Raw genomic sequence first — 26573 nt, 5'->3', positions numbered from 1 at the left:
CCACGAGATTTATTGGTGACCTGGAATTCTGATGTCATTTTCGCCAAATATTTACATGGACCTCTGTTAAGACCTTAGCTATGGAGCCAGTTGGTCAACACGGCCAAAACGACCCATTTTCAAGGTCAAACGAGCCCCAGAGCAGGTAAACCCCCCATTTTGCCGATTTCATGTGCTATAGTCCACGGGATTTTTGGTGACCCGAAATTTCGACGTCATTTTTGCCAAAAATTTACATGGACTTCCGTGAAGACCTTAGCTATGGAGTTAGTTGGTCACTACGGCCAAAACGGTCCATTTTTAAGGTCAAACGTTCCCCGAAGCAGGTAAACCCCCCATTTTGCTCATTTTCATGTGCTATAGACCACAGGATTTTTTGGTGACACGAAATTCCGACGTCATTTTGCCAAAAATTTACATGGACCTCCATTAAGACCTTAGCTATGAAGACAGTTTGTCACGACCCAGGGGTACCCCCTAGACGTAACTTGGCGTACTTGACCCCGAAGGGGTCGTATACAAGCCCTTAGTACATCCTTAACATAAGATAATAGAAAATACGGGAAGATTTAAAACTTCTAAAATCGAAGTCATTTCTAATAAAAGCAAACGGAAGAATTTCTAGACTTTGTCTCAAACCATCTAATACAACTTTTTAGAATAAACTCTTGGGACACAGCCCATACAATAGTTTCAACATGAAAATATAAGGCATAACGGTAAGGTGGGTTTCGTCCTCGAAGCTATGAGAACTCACCAAGATCTTCAACTCTCCTTGCACCTTAGAAACCTAGCCTCCAAATGAACTCAATCTCCAAGACCCTACATTTGGTTAAAATGTAGGCAATATGCGTTAGTACAAAATGTACCAAGTATGAAAGCTAGCACAACATCATAAGAACATCTTAAAATGGTTAGTCAACATAAGACACATGCATAAGAGATAATAACACAATCGCCATAGTCTTAGCAAAATCTCCAATATAAGCACCACATGAACATAGGTCAACATAAGACATAGTTAATGAGCATAATAGATAAGTCATAATAATATAAGCACAATTGACTCTTGGTCATAAATACCATAATAGAACCATTCTCAATTAACCTCCAAAAGCATACATGTGCAAAGCAAGAATAGCATCCCATAATACCTCCCAAGCCAAGTATCCCTTTTTGGTCATCCTAATCATGGTTTATAGGCATAGTTAAGTCTTAAACTTTTCTACCATAAGGGTACCATACTCCTAAGTAACCTCAAGGCACACTTGTGCAATGCATAAAAGGTATCACATACTACCCTTCACATTAAGCATTACCTTGAAGTCATCCTAGTCATATTCACCCTCCTTTGGTATCACTATTGACTTACTTCATGTAGACAAAGGAATTATCACTTCTAGTCAATCCTATCTTGGAAGGCATCTATAGCAACAATCCACCAAGCATCACTCATGTAAGACAACACTCATAAGGTAACCTTTAGTCATACTTGTGCAAGGCATAAGTAGCATCCCATACTACTACTCATTCTAAGTACTTATTTAGGTCATCATACTCACGTTCCTTAACTTAGAGACCAGCCTTCTTTTTAAAGCATTGGAGCTCTAGGAGACAATTTACTAAGTCTATCTTAGTTTCTTCTTGATTTGAACCCTAAGAGATACTATACTAGGTACATCTTAGTTCATCATGTTTGAACTCTATGAGATGCTACTTAAAGCATAATCTAAGTTCATTATAAAGTTGGACCCTATGAGATACTCTTTTTAGCATGTCTAGGTTCATTTATCATTATGGACTCTATGAGGCCTTACTCAAGCATATCTAAGTCCATTTATACTTTGAAAATTATGAGGTCCTTTACTAACTTGTCTTTGTCCCTCACTTCTTAGAACCCTAGGATATACTACATTAAGTACATCTTAGTTCATTAAGCTTGAACCCTAGGAAATGCTACTTAACGCATAATCTTAGTTCATTAAGTTTTGATTTCTAGGAGATGCTTCTTCAAGCACAATCTTAGACCATAAAGGTTGAACCCTAGGAGATACTACACTAGGTACATCTTGGTTCATCATGATTGAACTCTAGGAGACACTACTTAAAGCATACTCTTAGTTCATTCAGTTTGGTCTCTAGGAGATTCCTATTCAAGCATAATATTAGACCATTATTTGCATTGGACCCTAAGAGATGCTACTTTATGCATAATCTTTGCCCATGAGGTTTGAACTCTAGGAGATGCTACATTTAGCACAATCTTAGTTCATTACCAATCTTGTTTAATTGGGATATAGCCTTAATCGACATGAGAACATATGAGTTATCACATGATCTCTCTTGGTGTTACCCACACCATCAAGGGTTGGTCCACTTGCCAAGGAAAGACCGGTTTGTTAGCTTAGTTGGATCCACTAGATAACTTCCTAAGGGGCATGTAGTTATGGGATACGGAGATTGCTACTAGAAACCCAAACTCCACTAGGTGAGGCTTACATCTCATGAGACATACTTGGGGAAATCAATACACTTATAGGTGAGAGATCCCATGTGGGAAGCCCAAACTAACTAGGTGGGAAGCTCCATGAAAGCCCAAACTCAACTAGGTGGGGACCTCCATCTCATTTCAGTATCCACTCGGTACTAGGCATAAATCCCACAAGATAATCATTAAGTCTCTACTTTGACTCAAGTTTATGGAAAGAGGTTCTTGACAACCAATCCATTCTTAAACTACTTTTAGACCATGTGTGAGAAACTATCACCATCCATGACCTAGGTATAAAGGCCCTCTAGCCTTAGGTTCAATTAGTTAGGAGAAGTCCTTCCACCCTAGAACTATTACTATGTGAAGAGTCTTTCATGTTAAGTCCATATTCATACTTAGTATCATGTCTAGAATTCTTCATTAGACAAGGATATCATCATGACCTAAGTGATTCTATCACTTCCTACCATCTATTATTCATAAGGTGATCTAGGTTGGTAAAGGTCTCTCAACACAATTCTATTCATTAGCCTTGGATTCATATGTAGATTTTACTCTCAAAGCCTAGGGATCTAAAGTTAACCATATTAGCTTCTTGCATAAGCCCTAATGATCATCATTCACAACTATGAGTCTTCATTCTCAATAACTCTACATCATAGAAACATATTATGAACCTAGATTACAAGGCATTCAATCACTTTCTTCATTACTAGGTGATTCTAGCCATAATTCATCCTAAAGGTTCAATTCCAACTTTACAAGTCAGGATAAATCATGTAGTATAGAGTCTAGTTCAATTCATGTCTAGGTATTCTTAATATTGATCAATTATTACTCATGATATTGATTTAGGAAGATTACTCATGAACCTTCAATTTCACATCTAATGGCATAAACCCGCAAACATCACATTCATCAATTTAGATTAGGGTTTACCATAGAAATCACATGAAATCATCATAATATCATTAAACAAAGCTAATTCAATCATAATTGGATGTTATCCACTAGATTGGAATCACATCCAAACCCTACCCACAATGCAAGCACAACCCTAGCAAGAATTGGGTTTTTGATTTCACAAGTGGGGAAACTATAGGGGCTCCATGGGTGGAAGAACCCATGGAAGATTAAGCTTAACATACCTTCAATCAAATCCCTAAACAAATCTTGAATCAATGGTGAAAATCTCCCTAAGCTACTGCCTTCCTCCTCCTCCTCCTCCTCCTCCTCATCCTCTTCTTCTTCTTCTTCTTCTTCTTCTTCTTCTTCTTCAATTCTAGAGAGATGATTTTTGGAGAGAGTTTTGGGGTCTTTAGATTAATGAGTTAAAGTGATTAGTTTAGAGGTCTATTAGGCTTATATAGGTATTTAAATAACCTATTATCCGACCTACATTAACCCCTAATTAATAACTAACTTAACCCCTAAACACTCAACTAACACTAAAAGCTGAAAAACTGCCATGACTCACGCCCTGCCATCCACGGTCCGTGGATAGGACTACTGTCCGTGGTCTTGGTCCGTGGTTTGGACCTGAGGCTCATATTTTTCAGGCCAACTCAGTTCTGACCTACGCCCATGACCTACGGGGTGTAGGTTGATCTACTGGGAGTGAATTGCAACCGTAGGTCACAAAAATCAGCTTTTGTGGACTGTTTTGGGGGCTGTTTTGGGGTCCTCCTCAAGGACCCCTTGGGGAGTTATACCCGGGTGTTTAACCCCTAAAACCCCTATTCTAAGTACGGAAACCATTTATCTTATTTTAATGCTCATATGACACTCCAAACCTCTCACCAAAGGCTCTAGAACTCACTAGTTCAACTACCTAATTTACGGGGTGTTACATAGTTGGTCGAAAAAGTACCCAAATTCAAAAAAAATTGCCTGAAAAGGACATCCGAGGCCAAAGTTATGACCGTTTGAAGTTTCACCAATTTACAACTACTTTTTCAAGTTTCAATCTCTAATTTGGTGAGACTTCAAACGATTGTAACTTTTTCCTCGGATATCCGTTTGATGCAATTTTTTATTGATCATAGGTATTTTCGAGATCTGTCCGTTCAACTCCCTAATTTGTTTTGCTTATTTATCTTATCATATTTTTATTTACATAGAATTATAGTCACACAAGGTATTTAGGTAGTTTTTTGTTCTAATATTATATATAGTGTCACTACAGAAAAAACAGTGATTAGAGGTGTTTGTTGGTGATCTTATTAATGGTGTGTGGGGTAAACGTCTGCATTTTCAAGTTCCAACAAGACCCAGAGAGGAAAATACCAAATTTTCCATTTTACGTGTGCTATAGTCCTTGAATTTTTGGTGATATATGATCCCAACGGCTTTTTGGCCAAAAATTATTGAGGGCAATCATGACAATCTTATTAATGGTGTGGGGCGTCTGTGACGACGCGTGCATTAGTCTCGAGGGGTAAACGTTCACATTTTCAAGTAAAAATGGAAGGCAAATTCAGTAATGCAATTTACTAGCAAAAGGCAAAAGAACAATTTCGCAATGTGACTAGTATCAATAACCAAAATGAAAAGACCAACATGAGCAAGTGGTAGTGGGATTATCCTCAGCCCCTACCAATCCTTTTTACATTCACGTTGTAAACTTGTCAAAGGAAATATTGTGTCATCGCTTTCGGGGTGGAACTGGAAATATATATCACCAAGAGGATGAGGACGAGGACGATTAGTAACTACATGGCAATGCTAAATGGAGAATGCATCTTTCCAACTACTCTTATTGTATTTTTGACAACGTAAGAGCATAAAAATAATGCAATAAAAAGTACAATTGAAACCTTTGTACCGCTCTACAATTCACCTTACACCACATCAGATGGACTTTCAAATACAAATGAAATGAAGTAAACTGTCAAGTTACTTCCAAGTAAAAAACTGAAACTAGAGCCTCAACTTCCCCAGTTTGCAGCCAGTATGACATTAGTAACTCCAAGAGAGCTCCCTCCAATTATCTAGGCTGGAACAAAGGTGATACTCTCCGTCAAACAACATCCTGCATCTGCTCCACTGTCAGCACAGAAGCTTCAGTATCAAAGTTAGCCTTATTCAACTGTTGGTGAATCTGTCAAACATGCAGATCAATTTAGAAGAACACTATTTGGTACCACAACCAAAATAAATAGCTAATTTATGTGGAAATATAATTTAGTATCTTCCATCACTTTCATAGAGTTGTAAACTTTGATGACAAAAGCTCATGGTCAACATACTCCATTGCTTCAGGTACTTATTTGACTTCCCTTGATGTCTTGATCAAGCAAAGAGTTCATGTTTTTCAATGTTTTGTTTATGAAGTTAGCATCTTCATTCATGAGGAAATCGTCTTAATATGAAATTTAGTTGAAAGTTGTGCATGTACTTCAGCATCTCCAGTTGTTGTCAAAATATTTGTATCCACTCTTACTATCACAGCTATAACATAATTAAACCACAAGAGAAGAGATCTCTTACCTGCTCTTGTAAATTCTGTTGCATCGTTAATCTTTCAGCAAACCTGTCCGGCCCAAGCTCGGCCTCTTCACAAGCCATTTCTTCTCTTCATGGAAGGTAGAATAAAGAAAAAATAAATCCTAGTCAGCTACTTTTATAGAATTCAATATTCATTATATATGTACTCGAGTTGTTAGCAAGAGTAGCCTTAATGGTCTATTGAATAAAGAAGAGAAATGCACTGCATTATATCCTATTGAGCACTCACTTTGCCAAGAAATTTTCTTGAAAAGGTCCAAAGGTGAAATTAAACACAATATACAAGTTCATCTTAATAATAACAGAAGAATAAAATTGATATACATAAATGAGCACATGCACTGCAATACCCTTAAAGACGGAATATTCTGATCTTACTTTGCAACAAATTCGTAAAAACGAATCATCAGGTGTCGATCACTCTCATAGGTCATGTTTATTTTTCCCAAGCAAGCAAGACCAAATTGTGGATCTGCAACAGAGAAATAAGGAATTCCTAATGGTTATATAGAACTCTATGAAGCAAGCATTTTCCCCAAATACTAGATGACACTACATTTTCACCAGTGGAAAAAAGTTAGTATTAGTTTCTAAACTGACGAAAATAAGCAATGCTCCATATTTTAATCAAATCTAACAATGAAAACAGGATTATCGGGCAATCTGGCTTGTTATTCCAAGCTAAAATATACAATTTCATGAAATAGTACTATCAGCAACAAGAATTATACATGAACTACATTTACAAAATCGGGTTGTAACAAATCTGCAACTTGACATCTCTTTTTTGAAACGCAAGGACCAAGCAAGATGGTTAGAATCAAAATGCTTATTCTTTTCACAAAAGAAGCATTTGCGTACACAAAAATAGTCTGGGTTAATTTGTTGAGCGATCAAAAGCTCACCAATCCCATCTCTGAAAATATCTCCTCTTGGATAACAGTTGTAATAGCAACAGCTTCATGCATATCCATCTTTTGATTTCAAAGTAGAATCATAAACATGGAAGATATTGACATGATTAGGTATGAAAGTGAAAAATGAATGTTAACATGTTTGTGATTGACAACATCCACAATCTTTTGCTTGACATCTGCAAATCATGATTTGATTTGATTTGAGGATAAAGGCAACAAAAGGCGAAATAGACAGTTAGTTGAAGAAAAGCAAATCAAGTACATACATACATACCATGTTGGCAAATGAGGAAAACAAAGCGATCAAAGAGATGAAGAAATTCCTCTTTCGATACCATTGCCATTCAACTATTTCTCCTTATCCACAACAAACTGCATCTTGATAACATATTAGCCGCCGCCTGGGCGTGGGTCCACCCCCCTCTATTCAAATTACTTTTTAAATTTTATTAGAATTTGGACTTCAAATATATCAAATCAAAATTAAGTGTAGGAGATGAAACTAATAATTACTTTATGTCAAATTCAAAAGTGTTTTTTCTGTTTTTAATCTTCTATTTTCTTTGGCCAAACTCCACTAGCTTGCACTTTGTTTGAATGGTTGTTACATATTATTTCATAATATATTGTATTGCATTGTATCGTACTGTATTGTTTTGAATATACAATGTTTAGATAGATTGTATCGTTCTCCTTAGTTACATAATGTCACATATCTATAATTCGAATAATAAACCTACAAGAAAAGTAAGGCATGAGGCAGAGCTACTATAAAAAGGTAGGTAAAATAATGAAGTATAATTATTAAATAATAAATAAAGATAAAATGAGAAAAAAAAAACATCAAGGTAACCATGCAATCACATCAAATCGATCTTTACATAAAATGAATCTTTTTCATTACTCAACTGTAGATTTAAACGATACAATACAATTGAATTTAAGTAACCATAAAAAAAACTAACAATATAACACGTAACAATCATCCAAACAAGATAAGCAAATTACTCTTCAATATATTTTTTTCAATATATATGTTTTTCTATATTTTGCAAATATAAGTGATAATATTATATAAGATAGTAAAGTATATCTAATTACGTAGTTTTCTCCTTTTTTTTTTCTTTTTTTCTCTCTTTTAGTGAGAACAAGTCTATTCCCCAATTATATGAGGGGCCAAACAAATGAATTGAGATATTACGAAAAGGTTGATGTGAGCAAGAGTAGGGGTGTGGTGAGCAACAAAACAAGTCTCTTCATCTTCTTGTTCAATGGCTTCACTCTGCTTCTCCCCATCGGTTCTCAGTTGTAAGATTAAACCTCCGATTACTGGATTTCGGAAGCAAAGATTGAGCCTTTTTGTATGTCGAGCAGCCTCCCTCACGTTTCGTGATCTTGATGCAGACGATTTTAGGCATCCTCTTGACAGACAGGTCATTCTTCTTCCCCTTTTTCCTGCTGCTGCTGCTGTTTAGATGCTCTTTCTCATGTTTTAATTGCCTTCACAGAATACGTTGCTTTTGAGAGCAATACCTGGTCTCAACGACATTGGAAAAGCCTTACTAGGTAACTCAATGATGACTTGTCTTAGTTTCCTAGTGTGCAAATGGAGTATTAGTATTACTACAACCACTAATTTTGCTGTCTAATATTTCAGGGACTGTTTCAGAGCAAATTATGCTTCTGGAGAACATAGGGACGTCAGTTCTTGTTTCGGAAAATCAGGTTATTCATTTTGCATCTAACTGTTAGGTCACTTCGTTCTGTGGATGCTTAATTACTTGTCTAGTGGAATTATCTATGGAAATAATGAAAAATCACCTAGTAACATAAGATTCTCAACATCCAGTGCATCCTGGTCTTAAAAAATAAAGAGGTCAGAGAGATCTTCACTCATCTAACTGATTTAACATGTCTTTCAGCTACCTGAACTTCATTACTTAATGGTTGAGGCTGCTAGAATACTCAATATTGAGGCTCCTGACTTGTATATACGTCAAAGTCCTGTACCCAATGCATATACCCTGGCTGTCAGTGGTAAAAAGCCTTTTGTAGTGGTTCATACAAGCCTTGTGGAGCTGCTCAGTCAAAAGGAATTGCAGGTATACATTTTGTATTTGATTTGCATTAACTTTCAAATGAGTGCTGTTAGCAGGGCCGGCTCTATGCTTTTAAAAATAAGGCCTTTGCCTTAGGCCCCCAAATTTCGGGGCCCCAAATTTTTATCAAGAATAAATTATGTGTTAAAATTTTTATAGAAAAATTAATTATTTATGATAAAAAGTATAATTTTTTTTAAAATAAATTATTTTATCCACTTTAACATCTTTTGTACTTTGTTAAAAATAAGAATTAACAGTGAAAAGTGTTGAACAAAGTGAATTACAAATTCTTTTTTATTTCTTTTTAAATTTTAGTTTCAAGCATTACTCTAAGCATATTAAAATGAGGTATACCAAGTCATCAACTTTTTGAGTCAAATTCTATGATTCTAAGCTTCTAACTCTTATCTTTATTTAATATTTATCAACTTATTACTTATATCATTATGTAAACAATGCATATAATAATTGTCTCACTTAAAGGATGTTTATCAATGTTGTGTTGATAAAATCTTACCTAAAACTAGTAACTCAAAAAACAATATTAAGTACTAATAATTTTCATCTTAATAGTGTAATTTTTCTTTTTTGAATAAATACGTATATGAAGTGTATTTATATTTTAGGCCGCGAATTGAAATTTCGCTTTAGGCCCCCAATTACATTGAGCCGCCCCTGGCTGTTAGTATCTACTTGTGGTTCTTGTATGCGATTCCGAACAAAGGCATGTATCAGTTTAGCTACTGCAAGAAGAATGATTTGCTTGGAAATTTTTCTGTATCTATCCCTATGGAAGGCTTAAGCATTATTTGAAGATCTTAACCTACTTTGATTTGTCTTTTCTTTTATTTTTTCGTGCATCAAATCATTCTTAGCTAACTTGGGTTATCAAGCTCAGGTTTAAGCATTACTTTTCTTGTCTTAATAATTTTTGCTGCATGCGTTTGATTTGCCTCTTTTATGTTCTTTGTTATTCTTTCCAGGCTGTCTTGGCTCATGAGTTAGGTCATCTGAAATGTGATCATGGTGTGTGGTTGACATTTGCTAATATTCTCACTCTTGGGGCCTACACTGTTCCTGGTATGGCTTACATTCTACTTTGCATAACACATAAATGATGAAATGAACATGGAAGTAGCAGATAATCCAGCCACTTCTGGTAAATTAACAGTCAAAAGGGTTGCAATGCAGAAGTTAAACAATACATATCCTAAGTCAATTTATATTGATTATCAGCAACAAATATTCCTGGAATATTTGAAATCGCATGATACTTATAGAAGTGCTTCAACGTGAATCTGTCTAGAGTCTCTTTGCATTGTAAATTGTATATCATCTATAAGAAAATGTAAAATATTACATGGCAGGTAAGTGTTGTTGCAAAGTTTTTGCCCTTATGTTTTCTATTTTAAAGCATCTTTCGTTTGGCATATGGATATTTTTATCAACATCCTGATGGTCTCATGTGTAACCATGGTGAACAAAAAGATTGTTGTTCTGATTTGATGATTCAAAACTGAAAAACTTGTTCACAACATATATGTGAAACTTTGTTTGCCCAAAAGTTTATGCTACAAAATGTTTCGGTTATCCAAAAAAAGTTAATGCTACAAAATGTTTATGATTAAGGGCATTAAGGCTCATAGTACATTTCATCTTAATGCTTGTATGGAATTCGACTCGAAGACCAACCTCCTTTGTATCGTACTCTTCTTGTACCTCGAAAGGGGGTCCCCCTTATGATGCTACGGACAGCTGTCTAAAGTACAAGGGGTAAACTTAGATAGGATAGGATGCTTTAGTGTATTGCTCCTTAGCTGCCAGTATGCATTTTTTGGGATTAGTTGTGTAGCTGCAAGCAACAAGAGGGGCATATTTCAGTTACAAATGATTTTGAAATCTTTTTACCCACAGGTGTTGGCAGTTTGATTGCTCAAAGACTAGAAGAACAGCTCTTACGCTGGCTTCGAGCAGCAGAACTCACCTGTGATCGTGCAGCACTTCTTGTTGCTCAAGATCCAAAGGTAGATGAAACCCGAATAGTAAATTCAGTTTAAGGGCATTAACCACATCAGAAAATCTTATGCATGAATTTCCTTTTCTTTTGTCATGCTCCCACAAGAGGTGGTTGTTTCAGTACTAATGAAATTAGCGGGCGGCTGCCCATCTCTGTCGGATCAACTGAATGTGGATGCATTCTTAGAGCAAGCTCGCTCTTATGACAAAGCATCATCAAGCCCAGTCGGGTGGTATATTAGGTGAATATAACTCTGTGATAGTTTGGCTTGCAATTTTCTTATTTTCGTAACTCTTTTTAAGCTCAACAAGTTCTCTTTAGAAATGCTCAAACAAGGCAACTTTCACATCCACTCCCTGTTTTACGTGCACGCGAGATCGATGAATGGTCAAGAAGTCAAGAGTATAGGTCACTTCTTCAGCGTGCAATACAGGTGAATTCTGTGCAAAAAGTTTAGCGCTTCAGGAGAATGAACATTGGAGCTGAATACATGTAAATATACAGGTATAGCATATGGATTACTCTTTATGCACTAATGTCTAAGAATTCAAAGTTTTCTGTAAATGTTTTAGGTACTATCTATTCTTCTTAAAATCTCAGATTGGATTCAGTGGAGTTGTTAGGAAAGGCTGGAGGAGCCTCTACTTTGTGGATGTAAACCAGGAAAAAGTGCTTCTTGTGTATGGTTTACAGTAAATCTAGAGTGGTTCAGTAGAATCACAATTTACGACTATCAGCTCGAACATTATGTATATGTATGTGTGTGAAAACCAAGTACTATGTGTTAAGATAAATATATATTTCACTCCACACTCTCATATGAAACAGTGTATTCTAAATCCTCCAAGTTTGCATTGTTTTAGAAGGTTTTTTGTAGTCCTCTTTTATGCATTTATAGGGTACAAGTCCAGCTGGTTTGGCGCAGATTTACATGGAATTTAAACCCACCGCAGCAGTTGAATGAATTGATGTCTACTTCCCATTGTAGTTCAATGATCTGAATTTGTAGTCATGAACCATGTGTGTATCACCAACAGGGTCATCAACATGTAAAACTGACCAGCAGCCACAAATATCCTGCATTTGTGCTCAGACTCTTGACACGATCTTCAAAGACCCATGAACATGAGAAAGGAAAACTAACAATATTGATGTCTGCCACATCCAATTTCCTTTCAGAAATTGCTTTAGAAGAACTGTTTATGTGCATCACTCATTTTGCATAGCATAGAGTTAAGAGCAACAATATAGCTACTATTCTACGTTCGTCACACAAAGCATCCAGATGTCCAACTGCTCCGTTACTCATAGCAACATAAGAAAAGAAACAATTGAGAGAACAAACTGAAAGGCCAGGAAGATGCTTGAAGAGCCAAAAAGATTATTTTCTGCTATACATGAAATCGTGAATACCTCTCTCTACCCAAAACAGTCCCCAGCACTATTTGCTTCTTGCAAAATACAATGCTATGGATGTGAGACCAGAAATGAGTGAAACAAAACATTCTTGGTTACACACCAAATGACTTCCACACTAGTAAATTATACAGCAGTTGGACACTTGGGCACGCGAGAGTCACATTGACTGACCCATAAGGTAAGAACAGCAATCATGAGGATTGATCTTCTGCCTTCAAAAAAATTTCAGAGCACGCCTCCTCCTCTCTACCCTTCTGTTCCTTGTAATTTACTTCAGTCGAATATGAGCTTTATTGTTGGCCTTTATTTTACTGAATTCTTCAGTGGGGTCTCTTTTGCTTTTTTCCCGATTTCTTCTTCTTGGTGCTAGCTCCTCTGCCTCGTTTAAACACAGCTAGAATCTCAATACTGCATCCAGTTAGATTAAAAGATCACCAAAGCTGTCAAAAGAATGAAGCTTCAAGCAAAAGCACTACCAACAAAGCAAGGGACAGGATCTAGAAAAAGAAGAAGATAACAATATGCATAAGGAAGAGGAGTTTAAAAATAAAACAAAGGAAAAAAAAGGTAAGGGGAACACTTATTTAACAAGAATTATCTATGTCCTAAATAGAAAAAACAAATCTTTCTTTTTGGTGTCTATAGTGAGCATCTACGAACCCCAGCCCTTCAACCTACTGATCTTCTGTGATGTCTTTCATTCCCTTGCTATCACCAATGGGATTGCTGAGTTCCAGTTGAGACCTATATTTCTCAACAATCAGTGACCACCAACGCACAATCTCAAATTTAGAAATGTCCTAACGACAGGCTTAGTCAAAATTAGTAAGTCCCTTCAGCACATCTAACACTACATAGAGTAGCGATTTCCACATAGAAGTGATGTGAACAGAAATGTCAGTATTTGTGAGCAGTGATTGAGAATCTTCCATCCTCTTCTCCATAGTGGCACGGATATAACACTATGCTGGAAGACCATTCACAATTTTTTGTGCAGCACAGAGTTTCTTCCTTCAAGCAGATGTGTTTATTATGCATATACGTGAATGGCAATAATAAATAATAGAAGTTATTGTAACCATGTTGGATGAAATTTAATGTTAGTTGAAACAAATACAAGTTTAAACTTGTCTGTAGGACTAAGGGAAAGGCAAAACCTTTGTGTTCCAGGAAAGAAATTAAAGCCATGGGCTTTATGCAAATGCCATTCCTTACTAGCTAGCAGTGACGAGCAATCCTGCATGAAAAAAGGGCCTATCATCAGCTTCAAGATGACATAATTCAGTACCCAAAGTTTTATGGCATCTTATGAACCAAAAACTTGATGGAACTGAATGATAGTTCAAACAAATTGTATGAAGACAGAAAGATCAAAGAGCTGCATCTCAATCTGAATTTTCTAATATGAATTTGAAGGCCACATATACCTCTTTAAAACTTTCCCAGCCACAGCTAATATAGATAAGCGTTTGAGGCAATGATTGATTTTCCTCATGTACAGTTGTGCTTTCAATTTGAATTGAATCTTCTCTGGCACGCAGGATCCACGGTCTCTTCTCGTCTTTGACCTTTTCAGGTCTAACATAACCAATAAAACATATGTGAATGACAGGAGCATCCTCAAATGCTGTAGTACATCAATGATCATGAATTTTCATAACATATATAGCAACCAATTTACTTCATAGAATTTCCCTTCACTCCACCTTTTAGATGTTCTGAATTCCACTGCTGAGATGTGCCGTAGTTCCTTCACCAAGGACGGGTCCAGTCCTTTCCTCGGAGGGTCAACCACAACAACATCCGATCCCAAGAGCCATGAAGTTGGTTCCTATGCAAGTTGTAAGTTCAAGTGAAACTTATACACACCATCAAAATCACAGACAGATATTCAGCATACCAACGGAGTTCTAGGTCTGGAAAAGAAAATTAAAACAAGTTGAGTCTACGAAGACATTGCAAAGTTTCCACCAGTAGAGTTTTCTCCAGAATTGAACTAAGAGGTCCAAGAGATATGATAATGTTAACTATGATGAAGCAAATAAATGATAACCTTATACAGTTTAATTAACCGCAGAAATTAGCGAAGCACTGACCTCTTTTTCCAATTTCCTACTTTTTACAGAGTGAATCAACAGCTCTCCATATGTTGCTGCTTTTCCAAACTTAAAGAAGAGGGAATAAAGAAACAGACATACACGTGTACTGCCAATGTCACCACTGTGAGTGAACTCACCATAGTGTGAAACGGAACTGGCCAAGTGGAAGAAAATTGAACTTAGAAGACTCATTAAGGCAGTTCTTCCAATAATAGAGAACCTATGAGGTAATTTTCAGAATTGCATCAGGTTTCCCAATCAAAGTACTACTTCTACTTGAGGATGATAGTGACCAAGGTTGATTGGAATACAATTATCATCACATCTTACGATGTAGCTCCATTTTGTGGATTTTATGTAGGACCAGATTGGCTACTAAGACAAAACTTCTGAAATGGAGAAACTCCACTTAATCAAGCTGTTTTTCTATGATACTAATACAGAATAGCTGCAAAAGTATACAGGGCAGGCCAAAATAGCTTGATGAGAAGATAATTTGATGCATGGCCTACTGAATTACAGTAGCTTATCCAAGATAGTCGGGATTACAATTGGCAAAAGTGTCTACTGAAACGGGATTACTAATAGTCTGCAGTTTGTTCGGAAAGAAAGTAACAATAGAGCCTTTCACAATAAGCAGATCCCTTTCAAGTATCTGTGTAGGATATATGCATTGCTCTGCTTAGAACTTCTAGGTGTAGGCATGTGCACCATGATTGAAATACCATTGGCTACTAGTCTTAGCTGAGGGTGCATTTTGAGTAGATGGTCACGTTCCTACTGCAGTATGTCCCATGTAATTTTGTAATGCTACATCCTATCTATTCTTGAATCAATTCTATCACACTTGCAAGACAAAAATCTATATGTAGATGTACATGATAAAACAGAAGTGTGTTTCTCAGTATCCGTATGAACACATAAATAGATCTCAAAAACCATATATTGAAGTAAAAATGCAGACAAGTTTATGCGACTAAAAACAAAGTGGTGCATGTTTGTGATGAAATCATATGTTTGTGATGACATATGTAATTGACTTGTTCAGACTTACTATTGAAGCGTCTGCATGGTGCCAGCTGATATTGCTTTCGACATTTGTAGGCAAGCGCTCCACTGTCTTCTCAAAAGATTGTCTGGACTCTTTGTTAACCTCAACACATTTAACTGACCTGAGAAGAAAACAAATTCTTAGGAATCTTGGAGTTATACTGTTCAAGTTAAGAGAATTGATTGGAAGTGCTTTGAAACTGACTCTGTCCAAATTCGATTGACTTAGTTGACTTTAAGGTTTAAACATAAATTAAAAGAGGGGAGTTCAGACATGTTATCTTCAGACAACTTATCAGATCTAAGTTCGCTATAGATGTGTTAAAACTATACCTAGAAGATGTGAACGGATATTTATCCACATAAGGGAGAGAAATGAAAATGCTGTAAAAATGTCACATCAAATTCAAAATAATGCACATGGAAAAATAATTGAAATAATACGAAGTGATTTTATCAACTGTTAACTTCAATTTTTGAATATGATAGAATTTTCCATTTCCAGAGAGATTAATCTTTTTGGGACTGACTAAAACAGACAGTAGGTCAATAAAAGGGGTAGAGGACTATTATCCCGACCTGCATTTCCTTGAAACAGCCAAAGACAAACCAATTACACCAGCTCCTGCATAGAGATCAACAACTGATGCACCTTGAGGGACATATTTCTGTAACTTCCGCAGCAAAGAATCAAAAGCCTAAAGAATGACAAACAAATTAAGTAAAATCGAGGGAAAACGTGTGGTAATGGGAAAATCGGTCAAGGTTGTATGGTGGGTTACCAAAATAAGAAAAAGATGATGATGAGAAATATGCCCCTAGAAAATTGCATGTTCTGTGGCTCAAACCAAGTTTAGGTCATCCTTAAGTGGGTTTAGTGTAAACTAAAATAAGAAAGTAATCATCAAAAACAAGCCATTGCAAGGTCAGAAGTTGTTGATTGGCCCAAGACTAAAACCAGAAGCAGAAGAAGGTAGGAAAAGAATGAAACTGAGTTATTTACCCAAAAGAAGACACGTCCAATGTACAGAATAAAGATTCTATTCTTTTTTCCTGATAAGTGGCTGTAATAAGGATTCATGGATGCTTATTCCTGCCGTGTCTAAATTTTCTGGAGTACTGAGAACCTTATTCATAGAAGACTCAGGCTGGAACAATCCATTATCGTGCTTGATCCATGAAATCTGTTCTATGTCTCGTCTATGCTACTTAAGTGGAGCACAAGGAAATGCTATAACACATGATTGATCTTTCCTTTAAGAAAAAAACAAATAAGATCCATTTTTAGGAGTTCTACCCGCGTATTTGCTTGCCCAAAGCTTGATGGAACTAAAGAGACATCAATCCCTCCAATGTGCTCCCAGAAATCTCTTTCCCCTAACAAATGTCTCCATCTGTTTCCAAATATAATCTGCATGCCAGCAAGAAGATATCAACAAACTGCGGCACTCTTATCAAGATATCAAAATACAGTAGATTAGTTCAATATTAGCAGTGCAGCTGACAAGGTTTAGTGGAATCTGGAAAGGAGAAATCTTGATAAATTTTGCATGCAACAATACAAATGGTATTGACGTTTGTTATTCACAATATTTGATCTACTAAAATCTGTATAATAATCTAAAGCACACTGGCTAAACTCTGAAGAAACAACTTACTTTTGAGGAGTCTTAGACTATGATCCAGTTGACATAGCTGATATCACAATAGGTACACTAACACCAAATTCTTATATATCAAACCGAGAAAGATTCTTATATGAGCAAGAACGTTCAAATAATTTTCATGCATAAGATAGGAAATTCACAAGTCTTTCTCATTGACTTTGTTCGAAATCATGGAGATGTGAAAGAACTTTACCATTTTAAAAAAAAAAATCATGGAGATGTGACAAGTAAAACTACACTGTTCAGTAACCTATTCAAAGAAAAAGGCGCCAATGTAGTTCAGTATCTACATTCAAATAACTTTGCAGTTCTGTTGGACAAGACAGTATAGGGAGCACAAAGCCAGGATCACAACCTTAAGAATCTGAATGTTTGATGCCTTTACCCTCCAGTAACCCTTAAAACGAGAAAGTTACAAGAACCATTTGTAATTATCATGTGTTGTGGTTTTTGTTGTCAAGTTGAGACTTCCCTGTTACCAGGTTCTTGAATAAAAGCAAAAACTAAAGGCATAATAAATAAATGTGCCCTTTAACTTGGCTTCAAATGCCATTGATGCCCTTCAACTTTGAGTGTGCACAAGTAGACATTCAAACTTGTACAAAATTGAACAAGTAGACACATGCGTCCTTATGACATACAAGTTCAATTTTATACAAGTTTAAGTGTCTACTTGTGCACACCCAAAGTCGGAGGGGATAGATGTCAGCTGAAACCAAGTAAAAGGGCATATTTATGTATTATGCCAAAACTAAAATATCTTCACTTCATGCAACCTCGCCAAGGAGCAAGAGTTTTCTTTTCTCTATGAAACTACTCCCTTCAATTTAGGAGCCATGTATCTCATCCATTTCATGGAACGGGAGGTCTATTTCTATAATTGGAACGGGTAGAAGGGGTCTTAAATTCATTAGCCAGCCACAAAACTCCACTGCCAATTTCCCAACTTTTATAAGAAGCTCATATTTAACACGGTGAACTACTCCTTTTACAGAAACTTGAGCTAACAAATTTAACATACAAGTATGAAGAGAGTATATTTGAAAAAATGACAGCACCAAAACCATTAAGTTGCTTTAACTTTTTCATTTAAAAAAGCTATATGTTTTAGTTGTTTTTTAACATAAAAAAAAAACATTTATTCCCAATTGAAGAGATAGACACTGCAAAATGAACGGACTACAAGCTATGCATCTCAATTTCGGATCGGCTAGGAAAAATGAAACAGACTACAAGCTATGCATCTCAATTTTGCATCGGCTAGGAAATGGAAACCAAGAATAAATTGATGGGATACTTTAAGGTAAGTAAACGAGCTATGATTAGTAGCATGCTTTTGTTTAGATCTCACACAGTGTACGAAAGGACCTCATACTGGCCAAACTATGAGCGAAAAGTTCCAATCATATATTATTGGCATCCATTCAGAGAGAGAGATATTTGCTCACATTATTTGATGATGTCTGGAAATTAGCCCAAACTGAATGAATTAAATGAACTTTTCTCTTTGGCCCACCGTTGCCCCATAGGAACTACAATAGCAAGTTAGATTCTGTAAAATTAATGTAATTCATTGATGACGAAATCTAGTATTGCTAACATCAATTTCTTACATTGGCTAAAGCATTTAATTTTCCGGTGTTAGCTGAATTCTCGCTTCTCGAATTCCAAACCAAAGAGACCTGCACTTTACCTGAAATGAGAGAATTTCTATCAACACCATCAAAGAATAATCATAAGCCTCTTATTCAGTATATCATGTACAAACCATTCTTATATCTCTCCGGGATAGGAAGGGAGGTATCATGTGTGGTGACGGCCATCTGCACAACAAGGAGTAGCACCTTAGTAAATAAAAAACACCAAAAAATCTCCATCAAACTATCTCACCAACCTAAATGTTTCCTCTGAAAACTTATATGTTTTTCTCACCTGAACATACCTCAGGTCACCAGTGCCTTGATCTTCATCATATGGTTCAACATTCAACTCAATTATCCCTGGATGTAATATCCAAATGAGAAGAAGGAATAGTACGTATAATTCATTCACATAAATTGGGGGGTGGATTAAGAACAAGCCTTTCTTCAGGAGCTGAACAGCAGCATTGATGTTTGGATGATGAGCTGCAAAAAGATGCCGGACTTAGATAATTATATACATTGTCTATACAATAAGCAGATATGTAAATATCCAAATAGCATACATTTACAATCAGGGATATCAACAACATTATGAGTGCCCTCCTCATAAAGCCCAATCAAGGGGTTGGTGGATGAACCGCGAACAGCCAGCTTAGCCCGACACCTCCATCCCCACTGCATTCACAAGACAGTTAATCTAGCTTACAAGTGATAGATGCCGTAAAATCATAGAATTTGAAAAATGAGCAAGCAAGCGATTACATACTAATCTACAGGAGTCAAAGGAAAAATCTTTGATTCCGAGCTTGTTGAAGAAACCAATAGCTTCATCAATTACAACCGGATGATGTAGATTGTACTCTTGAGTACAACCAGAACACCTGTCAAATTAGATGCAGTTCAACAAAAAAGCAAAATATTGAGGCAAATGAAACCTCTGTCTTCCACTTAAACTATGTATACAGCTTAATATAGGGCTACGCATGGTATGATATATACCAAATCATCATATCATATCATATCAAAATTACGGTACCATAACATAATGAGAAGAGAGAAGAATTTACGTACGATTGGAAATGAGTGCAGTTGAGGGCGCAGGACAAGGAAGAATTAGGGTTTACAGGGAGAGGTGCTACTGCTACTGATGGGACAGCAACGGAGAGAGCTTGACAGGTAATGCGATGGATTGGAAGAGCAGGCGGAGAGAAGAAGCTCAGCGCCATTGTTGTCTCTCTATAGGGAACGGATAAAATAGTTTTATCTATTTCCCACTATATATCCGGGTGGCAGACCGGTATCACAACCGGTTTTTTTATTTTGCGGTTTAATTAAACTACTAAAATCAACTTAAAAATCTTTCTTTTTTGCGATTATATTTTTTTTTGTATCAATAAATTTTAAGAATATTTTTGTAGCAATTAGTATTTAATTAAGCTTTTTAAAAGTGCTTCCAAACACCTCTTTTTTAATAAATAAATAAAAAGTTAATTATTGATTGAAAAGAAAAAACATTTTTGATCTTCTAAAAGTTTCGTTAAATATCTCATATTACAAAACTATTTTCCTAATGGACCTCCCAAAATAGATATGTGGAATCAACCTATTTCATTTTAGAGTTTCATGTAGCAAGAAAAAATACTATAGATTTTGCTAGGCCAAAGTCATCTGTAGCCACTCAAAGTTGTCCTCATTATTCATTTAGACACTTCAACTACACCTAGTACCTATTGAACACCTCTACCACCCCAGATTTGAACCATCTAAGCATTTTTTTATCACTTTTCATAAACGGCCAAGGCGCGTGTATTTAAGCTCCCCACGTGTATCCGACGTGTATAGAATAACCATTTAACAACTACCACGTGTATCCGACGTGTATTTGTAAATGTCTTAATTGGGGAAGATTCCTAAATCGTTAAAATTGACAGAACACTTCTCTCTCTCTCTTCGCGATTTTTTCCAAATTGAAGCTCTCCATCTTCGCGATTTCCTCCAGATTGAAGTTGGATTCGTCTTGTTCGTGTTACAATCTTGAAGATTTCCTTGTGTAAGTTAGGATTGTTAATGATTTTTACATGCTTTGTTAAATGAATTCCAAAAAGCTAGGGTTTTGTAAAAATATAGGGTTTGTGATTTTTGCGGATATTCTGTCCATTCTTTACTATTACCCAGAAAATATGCTTTAAACTTTGTTTTTTAGTTGTTGTATGGGATATATGAGTATATTCCGTTATCTTAAGCTAGGGTTTGTTTGATATTTTGTAGGGCTAACAATTGACCATGGAGGAAAGCGTTATATTTACAAAGATTTACCACGGTGGAATCTTATCCGAGATATCTGTCCCTACTTATGTTGGAAACTGTGTGTCTGCACTCAGGTATATTATTAAGGACCACTTTTCCATTTTGGAACTACTGTATTATACTAAAGAATTAGGGTATGAAACTGTTGGAGGCTTTTATGTGAAGGATTTATTAAATAAAAAATGGGTCCTAATTACAACTGACCAACATCTCCTACACCTAATTAAAGAATTAAAACATGAGGACACTTTTGAAGTATTTGTCTGTCATGTATTAGATGAACCCTTACTTGACACTGAGGGACCTAGAGGCTATCTAACTAATGTTGGTGGTGAAGGTGTTGATGTTGATCTTGGTGAAGAGGGTGAGGCTGTTAACTTAGGTGGAGAAGGTGAGGCTGTTGACCTAAGTGGAGAAGGTGAGGCTGTTAACCTTGGTGGTGAGGGTGTTGATGTTAACATTGGTGAAGAGGGTGTGGATGATAACCTAGGTAGAGATGGTGTGGATGATAACCTAGGTGGAGAAGGTGAATCTGATTTCTTGAGTAGTGATTCAGATCTAGATATACCTTCAGAAGATGGTTCAGATATTGATGAGGAGTTGAGAGCTTTTAGACAAGAAAGAAGAAACAAAAAACAGAGAAAAAAGGCTACTGAATTTGAAGAAATACCAGTTGGAGAGGCTGGTGGTATAGATAGAGGCTTTGAGGATATTGGAAAAAATAAAACTATCAAATATGCAGGAAAATTAGGTGGAGATGAGGATTATATTGATAGCTCAGACTGTTGAAGTGATGATAGTGATGAACAACTAGATGTGGATGCTGTTAGGGGAGTAGATATACCTACTAGAAGGAGAAGCAAAAAAGTTAGGTATGATGAAAATTGTGAAGTTTCAATATTTGAGCTTGGAATGGTCTTTGAGGGTGCAAATCAGTTCAGGAAAGCAGTAGCAGATTATGCTGTAGAGTACAGGAGGCAGATAAAGTTAAGACCTAATGAAAAACATAGAGTGAGGGTGAAGTGCAAAAATGCTAACTGTAAGTGGTTGTTATATGCTTCCATTCACAGGGACTCAGGTGATTTCATTGTGAAGAACTATCATCCTGTTCACAAGTGTATTCCATTAAACAGGAACAAGTTATGTAATTCAAAGTTAATTGCTAGAAAGTTTAAGGACAGAATTGTATCTCAACCATACATAAGGATTTGGGAAATTCAAGATTTGGTTAGAAAGACATTGGGTCTTTATGTTGGTAAGACTCTTTGTTACAGGGCTAAACAGAGGATTATGAAGGAAAACATGGGTGATTGGAAAGTCGAATTTGCCAGATTGTGTGACTATGCAGATATGATCAAACAAACCAATCCTGGAAGCTCTTGTTGGGTAAAAATTGATAAGGAAACTGAACCAGGAAAGAACCTTTTTGTGTATTTTTATGTGTGCTTTCATGCATTTAAGCAAGGATGGTTGGAGGGGTGTAGGAATATAATTGGATTTGATGGTTGTTTTCTTAAGGGAGCTTGTAAAGGTGAGCTATTAGTTGTTGTTGGAAAGAATGAGAACAATCAAATGTATCCCATTGCCTGGGCAGTTGTGGATACAGAAACAAAACATAGTTGGAGCTGGTTCATAAGGTATTTAATTGCTGATCTAAACTTGGGAACTGGTGAAGGTTTGACTGTAATGTCAGTTATGCAAAAGGTATTGATTATACATTTTTTTATATTTTAGTTTTAATTTGATCTTTACTTCTTCAATTACTTATTTTGTACATATTTTTTGTTAGGGACTTATTCCTGTCTTGTCAGAGTTGTTACCAAATGTTGAGAAAAGGATGTGTGCTAGACATATATGGAGTAACTGGCATGTGAACTGGAAAGGAGAAGAAAGAAGGAAACAATTTTGGAGATGCTCAAAGGCCTCCTTTGAAGTCAAGTTTGGAGAAGAAGTTCATGCAATGTCCAAGCTAGGTAAGAAGGAAATAACAGAGGACTTGCTACATTATGATCCCAGAAATTGATCTAGGGCCTTTTTCCAAACTCACTCCAAGTGTGATGTTGTAGAAAATAACATGTGTGAGACTTTCAATTCTTGGATCTTAACTGCTAGACATAAATCAATTATTACCATGTTAGAGGATATTAGGCATAAAATGATGAACAAACATATAGACATGATCAAATTTGCTGAAACATGGATATCAGACATTGCACCTATGGCAAGGGCAATACTAGAAAGAAACAAGGAGTATTCAAATAATTGTAATGTTCAATGGAATGGGTTGAATGGTTTTGAGATTAGTGAGGGGGAATATTCATTTGTTGTTGACTTGGAGAAGAAACATTGTGACTGTAGGTTGTGGATGTTGAGAGGTATTCCTTGCCCTCATGCTATTTGTGCTTATTATTACTTGAATCAAGATCCTGATCAACATGTAGAGCACTGGTATAAGAAGGAAACATTTCTCAAGGCTTACATCCATTTTATCCAACCTATTCCCAATATGAGGATGTGGCCTAAAACTACAAATCCATCAATAGAGCCTCCAAAACCAAGAAAAATGCCAGGCAGACCTGGCAAGAAGAGAAGAAAGAGTAAGGATGAGCCAAAAAAATGGGGGAAACTTTCAAGAAAAGGAGTAAAGATGACACGTACCATATGCAAGAAAACTGGTCATAACAAAGCTGTGTGTGCAAGAGTAAGTAATACTTCATATTCACATTTGTAAATTGCTTAAAAGTTTATATATATTATAATCATATATTTTATTTTGCGGTGACACAGTATACGAGGGGGAGCACTTCTCAACCTACAAGTCAAGGAAATTCAAGCCAACAAAGTTATTCTCAGACAGGAGTAAGATTTGATTTACATATTCATTTGCGTTAATTTTCATTGTATAAGTTATTCATAGCTCCTTATTTTTGTTCAATAGGTTAGAACACAATCAAGTCAACAAAGTTCTGTTTGTGCTGATACCACTGTTGTGCCAAGAACTACTCAAACAACAGTAAGATTAGATTTAATAATTCATTTACATTTTCTTATTGATCTACAAGTTATTCATATATCCTTATTTATGCTATATAGTCTACAATGGGAGGTCCATCGCATTCTACTTTCAGAACCACATATGCAACTACACAATCAAGTCAACCAAGTTCTATTTGTGTTGACACAGAATCTGTGCCAAGACGTCCTCAAAATAGGGTTCAAGTTGGGACTGGAAGAGGATTGGGAAGAAAAAAAGCTAATGTAAGAGGGACCCCAATTGTTACTGAAAGTGATAGTTCTTCTAGTCAACTGCCACCTTTATCAGGTCACAAAAGACCGTACAATTCTGCCTCATTTGCTGCTGCTACTGGAGGTAACAGAAGGCCTGCAACTGGTTTTGGTGTTTACTCTAATCCTACAACTGGAGCCCAAGTATTTAATGTATGTTTACTCTGTTTTGGTGTATATTCTGATAGCTATATTATGATCTTACCTTATCTTACACTTTCTTTCTTATATTATAGCCTGGTACATCAAGTGAGAAGATTCTACATGGGCCAACAAAATTGAAGAGTGCTTCACCAACCAATATAGACATTGGCTTTAAACCTCGTGGCCTAAAATGGAAGGGAAAAGATGCAGTTAGCACCTCACAGTTGCAACAAATGAAAGCAAACAGGAAAAACTAAAAGTAGTTCATTTAGAAAGTTGTTATGATTTGGCCCATGTTAAAAGGGTCTTCAACAAGCTACTCTTTAGTTTATTTTGAACACTCGTGTGATGTATTTTTGAACCATGCCTTTGTGTTAGCAAGACTATGTATTTTTGAACCATGCAAGACAATGGTTGTTTATTACCTCTCAATGCATTTGTGTTATGTATTTTTCAACCATGACTTTGTGTTATGTATTTTCCAGCCATGCATTTGTGTTATTAGCTCAGTTTTTGAACAACAATTACACAGGGTAAGTCGATCTCAGAACTAATTTCAGAACACAGGGCAAGTTAACAAACAGAGGCAAGTTATATGCAAGTTATAAAACAGAGGCAAGTAATAAAAGAGAAAGTGATCAATTCACACTAGAAGTTACAAAAGAGACACTGATCAATTCACATTCAAACTTCCAATTTGATATAAAATATGAACTTAACAGACCAATAAAGTACAACACTAATTACGTGAAATAGCCTCCTAACTACTGCAAAACTAAACAATTAAGTACTACAATTTTGAACTACACAATATTAAAGAACCATTCTATAGTTAGCAGACAAAGAAAAACAATCACAACTCGGTTAAATTTGACATTTTCCCAATCCCTTTGGAGTTTAACTTCCTTGAGCTTCTTGTTCAATACCATCAACTTCTCTTCATTTTCATTCAATTGAAATTTCAAAGAATCCCTTTCTTCTTCAAGCTCTTTCACTTTTCTCTTTAGTCGATCAATCGGATTATGACCATCTATGAATCTATTCATTAAGAATGATTCATCAACATTTTCAAGTGACGGATCAATCCATCTAAAATAGCCACATCCACCATTTTCCTACAAACCACATAATAGTAATAAATATACAAAAATGTTGATTTTTCAAATAATACAATAACAGTAGTCTTTGTTCAAATAACTACAAACCTTTGATGCTTTGCATCCAAAAAATCGACGACCTGGGTTCAATGGAGTCCTCGAAGTTTTCAGTCGACAATAATAACCACACTTACATACATCGACTTCCTCGATATTCACTGAACTTTGTGACATTTGATAAAACACAACTGATTTAGAAGAGAGAAACGTTGGATATTTAGAGGAAGAAGAGAGAATTGGGGATTAGGGTTCTAAAATGTATTTGGGGGAAGAAGAAGATTTTAACGTTGGATGTCTTAAATGCAGGGTAAAAAATGGGAGAAAAAATAATTCACGCGCCTGATTTGCGTGAATCACAAACGATTTGCCATGTAGGCAAAAAATGCTTAGATGGTTCAAATCTGGGGTGGTAGAGGTGTTCAATAGGTACTAGGTGTAGTTGAGGTGTCTAAATGAATAATGAGGACAACTTTGAGTGGCTACAGATGACTTTGGCCATTTTGCTAATAACAATAATATGGACAAATTTGATGATTTCTATGTAATATAAAAAATAAAAAAAAGTACATAGGAACTAGCTACCAATATTTTCTAAAAAAGATTGTAATCATTTTATCCTTTTATCTCGCTTTTTTTTATAATAACACTAATATGTATCTTATTTTCTTTGTAATATTATAAAACTATTACAATCTATCGGAATATTTTATATAAAAGAAATGAGATTTGAGTTGAACATAACAACAATGTAGTTGATGAATGGGGTGT

At 36.0% G+C, this 26573-nt stretch overlaps 4 protein-coding genes across 6 annotated transcripts; 3 read left to right on the top strand and 1 right to left on the bottom strand.

Annotated features, from left to right (window-relative positions):
- Nucleotides 1–8058: 8058 nt before the first annotated feature.
- Nucleotides 8059–11881, top strand: LOC125825891 (uncharacterized). Of its 3 annotated transcripts, none has more exons than XM_049505186.1 (9): nt 8102–8348; nt 8424–8481; nt 8573–8640; nt 8838–9017; nt 10001–10097; nt 10932–11041; nt 11142–11275; nt 11356–11538; nt 11635–11881. In XM_049505186.1, exons 1-8 carry the CDS (start codon nt 8187–8189, stop codon nt 11489–11491), a joined length of 945 nt encoding a protein of 314 aa, XP_049361143.1. In that variant the 5' UTR covers nt 8102–8186; the 3' UTR covers nt 11492–11538; nt 11635–11881. The 3 variants fall into 3 exon arrangements, with proteins under 3 accessions (XP_049361144.1, XP_049361143.1, XP_049361142.1); XM_049505185.1 differs by having other exon boundaries at nt 8139–8348; nt 11607–11684; XM_049505187.1 differs by lacking the exons at nt 8424–8481; nt 8573–8640 and having other exon boundaries at nt 8059–8348; nt 11635–11756.
- A 517-nt stretch (nt 11882–12398) lies between these two features.
- LOC125825890 (uncharacterized) lies at nt 12399–20222 on the bottom strand. The gene is made up of 15 exons (XM_049505184.1): nt 19984–20222; nt 19679–19793; nt 19476–19587; nt 19351–19395; nt 19202–19269; nt 19038–19092; nt 18883–18962; nt 18718–18801; nt 16900–17013; nt 16182–16300; nt 15607–15724; nt 14160–14284; nt 13881–14031; nt 13611–13690; nt 12399–12861 (listed from the first exon to the last, which is right to left on the bottom strand). The coding sequence occupies exons 1-15, from the start codon at nt 20136–20138 to the stop codon at nt 12774–12776; spliced, it is 1509 nt and encodes a 502-aa protein (XP_049361141.1). The 5' UTR covers nt 20139–20222; the 3' UTR covers nt 12399–12773.
- Nucleotides 20223–22131: 1909 nt separating this feature from the next.
- Nucleotides 22132–23242, top strand: LOC125825941 (uncharacterized). The gene is made up of 2 exons (XM_049505227.1): nt 22132–22923; nt 23009–23242. The coding sequence occupies exons 1-2, from the start codon at nt 22132–22134 to the stop codon at nt 23240–23242; spliced, it is 1026 nt and encodes a 341-aa protein (XP_049361184.1).
- Nucleotides 23243–23395: 153 nt separating this feature from the next.
- Nucleotides 23396–23950, top strand: LOC125825940 (uncharacterized). Its single transcript, XM_049505226.1, has one exon. It carries the CDS (start codon nt 23396–23398, stop codon nt 23948–23950), a length of 555 nt encoding a protein of 184 aa, XP_049361183.1.
- Nucleotides 23951–26573: the final 2623 nt, after the last annotated feature.

Source organism: Solanum verrucosum, unplaced genomic scaffold, assembly GCF_900185275.1.
Source record: "Solanum verrucosum unplaced genomic scaffold, falcon-dt-bn FXZP01000161.1, whole genome shotgun sequence".
NCBI lineage: Eukaryota > Viridiplantae > Streptophyta > Magnoliopsida > Solanales > Solanaceae > Solanum > Solanum verrucosum.
Note: the sequence above shows the minus strand (reverse complement) of the source record. Positions and strands in the feature narration are given on the sequence as shown.